General features: G+C 38.1%; 1 protein-coding gene across 1 annotated transcript; it reads left to right on the top strand.

Moving 5' to 3' along the window:
• Window positions 1-6,116: 6,116 nt before the first annotated feature.
• Window positions 6,117-8,588, top strand: LOC133881401 (cytochrome P450 CYP82D47-like). Its single transcript, XM_062320320.1, has 2 exons — window positions 6,117-7,073; window positions 7,790-8,588. Exons 1-2 carry the CDS (start codon window positions 6,117-6,119, stop codon window positions 8,429-8,431), a joined length of 1,599 nt encoding a protein of 532 aa, XP_062176304.1. The 3' UTR covers window positions 8,432-8,588.
• Window positions 8,589-9,019: the final 431 nt, after the last annotated feature.

Here is a 9,019-nt window from a genome sequence, read left to right as displayed (position 1 = left end):
CTTTTGTTCGGATTTCTCTCCGCTACTTGATTTCAGTGGATCAGCGGGATTCGGTACTAGGAGGATTCTTTTGTTCCTCTCTTTTGGGCCACTTGCAGACTCTTCTTTATTTTCCTTTTGTTTTGGATTATAGAACGTTTTTGTCTGTGGATGTTATTACTCTGTTTACCCTTGTCCTTCTAAGACATTTAAGGCGAGTAATTTATGTGTGGTTTTTCTCCTTACTCTGTTTTACCCTTTGTCCTTTTGTGACAAAAAGGGGGAGTAATTTTTTGATTTGGACCGGGATTGTATTTTTAACCGGTTAAGTGATTTTTGTCCCAGAATGACCAAAAATGGAGTTTGTTAGTTTGTGATTGGCTACATTCTGTTGGACAAAATCACATCTATGTAATGATGCTTTTTTAACAGGGATTCAACTATTTAGAGTTCTTCTAGAAGATTCTGCACAGTCTACAAGTCAGTGAAATCGGATCCCTTGCAGCCGTTCGGACCACGTGATATACCGTCCGGATGCCCAACTGTCCAAAGCATCATCCGTCTGGACGACAAGAACTTTTCTTCCAGACCTTCCCCTATGTCGAGAAGCTTCTAACTGCTCCAGCTTGCATTGGTCCGGTCGTTTCAGCCGCACGTCCGGACGCCACTTAGTGTTCGATCGGCTATGGGATTTCTTTCCAAAACATAGATATGGGAAGACAGCTACAATCGTCCGGACGATGTAGATTCCCGTAAGGACACGCTTATCCATAAGGCAAGTTGCGCATTCAAAATTCAGACGTCCGGACAACGGTCTTCATGGTCCGAACGCGCGAGCTTCACATATGGAAATTGCATGCATTAGATTCACCGTCCGGACGACAGATGTCATGGTCCAAACGCGCCAAGCCTTGATATGGAAATTGCGTGCAGCTAAAGTGCGACCGTTTGGACGACAGGGCAACACCGTCCGGACGCGGCTCAATTCAGGAAAGAATTTCTGCGAAATTTGGAAAGCCGATCGCACAGTTGTCCATCCGGACGCCTTATGTCTACCATTTGGACGAAGCCTAGGTATTTCAAGCCAGACACTCATTTGAACCTGCAGCCTATAAATAGAGGTCCCTAGGCTTGAGAACTGCAAGAATTTGGTTGTGAATTCCGTAATGCTTAGAGAGTTAAATTTTAGAGTTACTGTGCTGATCTGCTCACTCTCAAGCCGTTGCTAAGGTAAAGGATTCCATTGAAGACCCCTACAAGTAGGTGACTTGGTTGGGAGGCGTTTGTGTTGGGTTACACGTTAGAGTTCAAGGTACGACCACTGCATAAGGGTATGTGAGTGCTACTGCTTTGTAACTAGCTTTGTCTTCTGAATAGTGCATATCTTTGGTTTGGCTGTCCCGGAGTGGTTTTTATCTTAATTGAGTTTCCACTTCGTTAACAAAATATCTGACTCTTTATTTTCCACATTATGATATTTTGTTGCACACTATTGTACACACTTGATAAATTAGAAGTCCAATAATTTTCACGTGCAGCCTGGTTCTCATCCCTTCCATTTTCTTCCCCCTAGACTACTCTCTCTCTCCCTCTCGCTCATTTTCAATTTGTTTTTGCATTTTCCAAGTAAATCACTATATCTCTCTTTGATAACCTCTCTCTCTAGCTATTTTCTTGGGTTTCTAGTACATATTTAAATTATTCATTGTTGTTGAAAAATTAAAATGACTTCTAATATAAACAAGTGTGTGCAAAACTGTGTGCAAAAAAATATCAAAATGCAGAATTAAAGGAGACAGATATTTTGTTGACGAAGTGGAAACTCAGTTAAGAGAAAAACCACTCCGGGGCAGCTAAACACAGGATATCCACTATTCAGAAGACAATACTAGTTACAAAGTAGTAGCACTCACATATCCCTAATGCAGTGGGCGTACCTTGCACTCTAATGTGTAACCCAACATGAACGCCTCCCAACCAGGTCTCCTACCTGAAAGGATCTTCAATAGAATCCTTTACCCTAGGGCTAACCTCTAAGATAGACTTCAGATTAGCGTAGCAACGGCTTAAGAGAGACTAACTGAGCACAATAACTCTAAAATATAACTCTCTAAGTACTAAGGAATTAAATACTGAATTCTTGCAGTTCTCAAGCCTAAGGACCTCTATTTATAAGCTGAAGGTTCAAATGAGCGTCTGGCTTGATAAACCTAAGCGATGTCCTGATGGTGGACATAATGCGTCCGGACGGACAACTGTGCGATCGGCTTTTCAAAATTTCGTTGAAATTCTTTCCTAATTTAAGCTGCGTCCGGACGGTGTTGCCCTATTGTCTGGACAGTCGCACTTCAGTTGCACGCAATTTTCATATCAAGGCTTCGCCCGTCTGGACCAAGGGAATGGTCGTCTGGACGGTTGCCCGCTTTCCATATAAGTATCTCGCGCGTCCAGACCATGAAGGTTGTTGTCTAGACGTCTGAATTTTGAATGCACAACTTGCATTATGGATGAGCGTGTCCGGATGGGAATACACATCGTCCGGACGGTTGCAGCGATCTTCCCATATCTGTGTTTTGGAAGAAAATCCCATAGCTGGTCGAACACTGAGTGTCGTCCAGACGAGCTGCTGAAACGTCCAGACGGATGCAAGCTGGAGCAATTCGAAGCTTCTTGACACAGAGGAAGGTTCGGGTGGAAAGTTCTCGTTGTCCAGACGGATGATGCTTTGGACAGATGAGCGTCCAGACGGTATATCACATCATCTGGACGGCTGCAAGGGATCCGATTTCTCTGACTTGTAGACAGTGCAGAATCTTCTAGAAGAACTCTGAATAGCTGAATCCCTGTTTAAATGCATCATTACATAGAAGTGATTTTGTCCAAAAGAATGTAGCTAATTACAAACTAACAGTTGTTGTGGTGTTAATTGTTAATGTTGATATGTTTGGGATTATGTTGAAGGAATCTTTATTTTCTAATTATTGGAATTCTAGATATATATCAGTTTTCATAATTCTAAAGCCCTAAGCCTTCATGTTATGGGAAGTATGAATCTTTATTTTGATTTATTTAGGAGCTAATTGTTCTCTGTGTTCCCTAACTTTAGCATGCTTAGTTTAGGGTTAAAGGTTATTGATGCAGATGCTATCGTGCTCATGTTTTGATGTTATTGCAATATATACTAGATTTTCTGTAATGCGTATTTATTCTTTTCCTACATCATGGAGATTTTGGTAATTTTATTGGATTGTGATGTTCTATTTTCAATTTAATTTGCTATTAATCTTTGATCTAATGAGCTCCATATTACTGAGCTGTAGTGCTTTATGTATTTAGCTGATAATTTCAAAGCCTGTTAGTGCATAAACTAAGCAGTCTATTATTTATTTATTTATTTCATTTATGTTTTACTTTAGGGCCTATAAACAAAAAAAATGCCTGAAATACCATAGCCAGTTGGTTTTTAGAAATTTCCTTTACAAAATGAATAGGCTTCTATTCCTATCTAATGAATTTCAGTTTTACTCTTGTTTAAAATTACTGTGTGGAATTTGTTTTGCACGGTATAAATAACATATTCGGAGAATTGCAATGCTGTAATGAAGGTGAACAGATGACATAGATACTAGTTTGCTATTTGTTCTGAAATGCAAAAAATGTTGAAGGCTGCTTGTAACACCCCGCTTTTACAAAAAATGTAAGTGAAAATTTTTCGATTTCCACGTGACATTACTAACTCATTAGAGTTATAAATTAGCAGCGGAATATAATTTTTCTTTAACAATGACACATCCAAGCTGACTAAATAATCTCAATATATAAAAAATAATAACATATGTGCCACATGCGACACTTAATAAATACATAATTACTGTCTTCTTCAACATAACAAATATTTCATATTAAAATAATTATTCCAGTAGTCTTGACCTTTGATCCACCTTGCAAAAACTCGCACGAGATTGCAATTATCACCACAATCTCATGTTGTGGTCAAGTGAGTCAACAGTCCTTGACCACAGTGAAATACTGTATTATTTAAAAGTACTCTAAGCAATCAAATGATGACAGTTATATAAATACATGCACAACCTTATATACTTCTTGCTTTAACCTTAATAAGAACCTATGTTCCATTCATTTGAAGCCAATGCTTTACTTATTATGAGCCTATACTCTGTTAGATTGAAGCCTATGCTTCTTTCATTATGAGCCTATGCTCAATGCTTGTTATTAATCTTTGAACATTTGGTGGCATATGCTTCATTTAAATCTCTTAGGGGGCCTATGCTGCCATTGGTGTTATATGCTCACCAGCTTTGTTATTAATCTTTGAACATTTGGTTTATCCGTTGGTCTTATCAGTGTATTAATGCCTTGGTACCTAAACTTTCGGTTTACCCGTTGGTCTAGTCAATTGCTTGACGCCTTGGTACGTAAACCTTAGTTCATCCGTTGGTCTCCTTAATTCACTGACGCCTTGGTACCTAAACCTTCAGTCTTTTTACTAACCCATTCATAACTCATAATATGATCATGCAAACAATATCATATACATAATTCCAACTAGAGCATGTTAAACATATCGAATGCCAAACCAGCATACTTCAACACATAATCAAAAACCACCACACATATCATCCCCAGTGAGTAAGAAATACTCACAGTAGTTCTTCTGGCTTCAGGAAATACGTTCACAGATATAATCACTGCAATATATACATTTATAATACAAGCAAATAGTGAATTAATATAATTCACTAAAAATGCATTTTAATCCTATTATAATTTCTAACCATTAATCCTTAATATAATTTCCAATTTAAATATTATCTCCACATATACAATTTGTCCAATTACATTTAATTACTAATTTTTTATGCGGATCTTATCACGACATTTATTAAGGTCTTTAAATATCTATTTATCCACATAGATATCGTAATACCCATTTTATAAAAATAGATATAATAGTTAAAACTTATAATTTTTACAATAAGGTTTCGCAACCCAAAATAATAGAACATTTTATTAAAATAATATTAAGGCAAGCGCTTTTATAAAATATCTCATTTTTACTCGGGCATTACAACGGTGTGGTTTATTAATTGAATACTCCGCTTTGAAAACCCTGTTTAAAAACACAACTTAAAATGTTAGATAACTTTAATAAAAACTTATAAAATTACCAAAACATCAAAACAAAGCTTATAACTTAAAAATTACATAAATTAAATCAAAATCTTAATTAGGAACTTACTAAATATTTCAAAATGATATTTTGAGATATTAAAAAAAAAAAAAAAAAAAAAAAACTATATTTATATCTTAGGGTCTTTTGTCTTTAATCTCTTTTCTTTTTCTTTTACTCTTTTTCTATTCTTTATTTTTATATTCTACCTTTTCCTTTGACCAAGTAGTTGACCAAACCTTTTAAAATGGTGCACTTAAAACAAAGAAAATGAGTAGAAGAACTTACAAAGAGAGGCGTGAGAAAGAGATCTTCTGGAGAGTTCTCTCTTTTCTTTTTCTTTTTCTTTTTTTTTTTTATTCTTATCTATTCCCTTTTTCTTTTCTTCTTTTCCTTTTTTTTCTTTGTTAAAAGCTACAAACCAAAAGATATAAAGAGAAAGAGAGAACTGAGAGCTCTTTCTTTGGGCTTGACCGAAACAGAGAGAAATAGAGAAGAGAAATGATTTGCTGCCTGCTGTCCATGAGCTACATACGGAGAAAGGTAGAACAGAGTTGCACACTCTGTTTTTCTACAAAAAATCGCAGAAACAGAGAGAGGAGGAGAAGTTGCAGAAAATGGAGAAGATGGGTTACTGTTCAAGACTAGGACAAAGAGAAGATGGAGAAGCCACTTCATAGGGGTACTAAACATAGCAAACTGAGTGTTACAGTACACTTGTACAACTTGAAGCGCGTTGGCAGACTTAGCAACAATATTTTCTCGGCTTTGCTGGAGTTCATCAATCAGTTGCTACCTGCATGTGATGACACTTAGCTAGCTAATGCATATGAGGCGAAAAAATATCTTAGAGACATGGGGCTTGGGTATGAGAAGATCCATGCATGTCGTAACAATTGTATGTAATTCTGGAAGGCTAATCAGGAATTAGAGTTATGCACTGTCTATGGAGATTCTTTCACCTTCCCTAAATTCTTCCATGGCAGGACTTGTTTCCATACTTCTTTTTTGCTACTACCTGTTAAGGAGGTCCAGAGTAATTCGCCCGGCCAAATTAGCACCTTTCCCCACCGGCGCGTGGCCTGTAATCGGTCACCTCCCCCTGTTGGCAGGAACCGAGCCTCCCCACCGAACTCTGGGAGCCATAGCTGACAAGTACGGACCACTTTTTACAGTCCGGCTTGGGTTGCGCCATGCCCTGGTTTTGAGCAGTTGGGAGATGGCCAAGGAGTGCTTTACCACCAACGACGCGGCTGTGTCTTCGCGGCCAAAACTCGTCGCCGTCGAACACCTGGGCTATAACTACGCCATGTTTGGCTTCGTGCCCTATGGACCCTACTGGCGTGAATTGCGTAAAATAGTCACCTTACAGCTGCTGTCAAACCGCCAGCTGGAGCTGCTTTCCTACATTCGAGTCTCCGAAGTCAAGGCCTCCGTAGAAGAGCTATACAAACTCTGGTCCGCGAAAAGGAACGGGTCGGGTCAGATTTTGGTGGAGCTGAAGCAGTGGTTCGGGGATATGAGTCTCAACGTGTTTCTTAGGATGGTTGTCGGAAAGCGGTACTTCTCTGTTGGAGCGGTGGGTGATGAGAACGCGGCCGGGGCACGGCGTTGCCAAAAGGCGCTAGAGGAATTCGTTCATTTGCTCGGATTGTTTGTGGTGTCGGACGCCATTCCTTTTCTGGGGTGGTTAGATTTTGGCGGACATGAGAGGGCAATGAAGAAAACTGCAAAAGAATTGGATAGCTTTCTTGGTGAGTGGCTGGAAGAGCATAAGCGTAAGAGAGCTTCAGGCGCCGTGGCCGGAGGGGAGCAAGATTTCATGGACGTGATGCTTTCTGTCCTTGATGGCAAAGTCCTTGCAGGTTATGACGCTGATACGATCAACAAAGCCACATGTCTGGTACGCATAATTTCCCCTTTTCACTTCTTGGGTATAACTTTGGCAATTCTTGATAAAAACTCACAAATTCGAGAGGAATTTAAGGGAATGATCTGTTTGATTAAACCGATCATATTATAATTCATTTATTTAGTCTTATACGTGTAATTTGAATTCATCACACAATATTTAATGTTGACACTACTCGCAAATTCACAAATTCAATAAAAAATTAGTGGATTATGGTCAAGGAGCTTAACCTATTTAATTAAATTGGTCGAGAGAGATAGAATTTACCTTTATAAGTGTTAAGGTCCGTTTAAGTTTTCGATTTCAAAGTGTGTGATTTTAAAATATGCGATTTGAAAACACGATTTTTAAAGATTTAGTTAGGTGTTTGGCAAAATTTCAATTTGGCCTTTAAAATTTTGCGTTTTCAAAAAATCTCTTCTTTGGCTGCGATTAGAAAAAGTAGAATTTTTACTTTTTCAAATCATAATTTTTTGAAAACATAATTTTCAAAGATTTATTTTCTGCGATTTAATTTAAAATTACATTTTTTGTATACGAAAGTACAATCTCAAAAGCACCCTCATATTGGTATACACAACCCAATCCCGATTTCACGAATAAGAATTACCACCGTAATACAACTGTGCCATGGAGCTTTGCTCAAGTAATCAAGATCAGTTGTTTTAATTAGTGTATGTCAGTCTAATAATAACTACACTTTGTAGAGCTTGATTGCAGGAGGCAGTGACACCAGCATGGTTACCTTAACTTGGGCAATATCAGTGTTGTTGAACAACCGCCACGTGTTGAAAAAGGCCCAAGAAGAGCTAGACATCAAAGTGGGCAAGGAAAGAATTGTAAACGAGTCGGACATTGATAAGCTAGTCTTCCTCCAAGCCATTGTAAAAGAGACATTACGTTTATATCCACCAACGCCATTATCAGGACCACGTGAGTTTTTGGAGGACTGCACCATAGGAGGTTACCATGTCCCAAGAGGCACCCGGCTGATCACAAACACTTGGAAAATCCAGACAGATCCACGTGTATGGTCAGATCCATTGAAGTTCGACCCAGAAAGATTTCTCACGACCCACAAAAACATTGATTTTAAAGGTACTGGTCAACATTTTGAATTGATCCCTTTTGGAAGTGGTAGAAGAGTGTGCCCAGGAGCATCTTTAGGCCTTCAAATGGTGCAGTTAGCACTAGCTAGTTTTTTACACATGTATGAGATCTCATCTCTCTCTAATGCACCAGTTGATATGAGTGAGAGGTTTGGGCTGACAAACATCAAAGCCACCCCACTTGAAGTTCTCATCACACCGCGCCTATCTTCCGAGCTTTATGGAGTAGAGACCGTCTAAAGAATTCGTGTAAGTACTGTAATGTTATTTAATAGACTGCTATACGACTGTTATATAATTAAGATGATGTGAACATAAAAATTAGTGCTTGAACTTTATATTGTAATAGTCTACTCTATTATATATATATATCAAATTTGTACTAGTTTTAAGATCACACCCATGATTCTATTGCCAATAGTCCCTCCGTTACGTTATGGTACTAGTTGATAATAGTTAAACAATTATTATGTCATTGACTGATGCTTACATTATAATAGTTATACAATTATATTTAGAGGACTCATACCTGCACAACCAGGGGGCTTTGCCCTTATATTTATACCATTCTACTTATTTTGTGCCAGAAAGCGTTGACTAATTTTAGCCAGAGGAGTGATTCTTTTACACCCCATTCAGTTTCACCTCTCCTACACTTTCCCTTTGATTTTTTTTTTTTCTAAAAAACAAAAAAAAAAAAAAAAAAAAAAAAAAAAAAAAAAAAAATTCCCAAAACACATTGGGTGTAGGGTAAGTGTAGAATGTGGTGTGAAAAAATCATGCCTCTGTTAGCCTAGGTACATTGGACATGGGAAATAAGAAGATGTT

This window comes from Alnus glutinosa, chromosome 11 (assembly GCF_958979055.1).
Source record: "Alnus glutinosa chromosome 11, dhAlnGlut1.1, whole genome shotgun sequence".
Lineage (NCBI taxonomy): Eukaryota > Viridiplantae > Streptophyta > Magnoliopsida > Fagales > Betulaceae > Alnus > Alnus glutinosa.
Note: the sequence above shows the minus strand (reverse complement) of the source record. Positions and strands in the feature narration are given on the sequence as shown.

What these genes read in the sequence shown, in the direction of transcription:
- LOC133881401 (XM_062320320.1), top strand. Translation starts at nt 6,117, where the DNA reads ATGGAGATTCTTTCACCTTCCCTAAATTCTTCCATGGCAGGACTTGTT. An exon ending in TCAACAAAGCCACATGTCTG is followed by an intron (nt 7,074 to 7,789) that starts GTACGCATAATT and finishes TACACTTTGTAG; the next exon opens with AGCTTGATTGCAGGAGGCAG.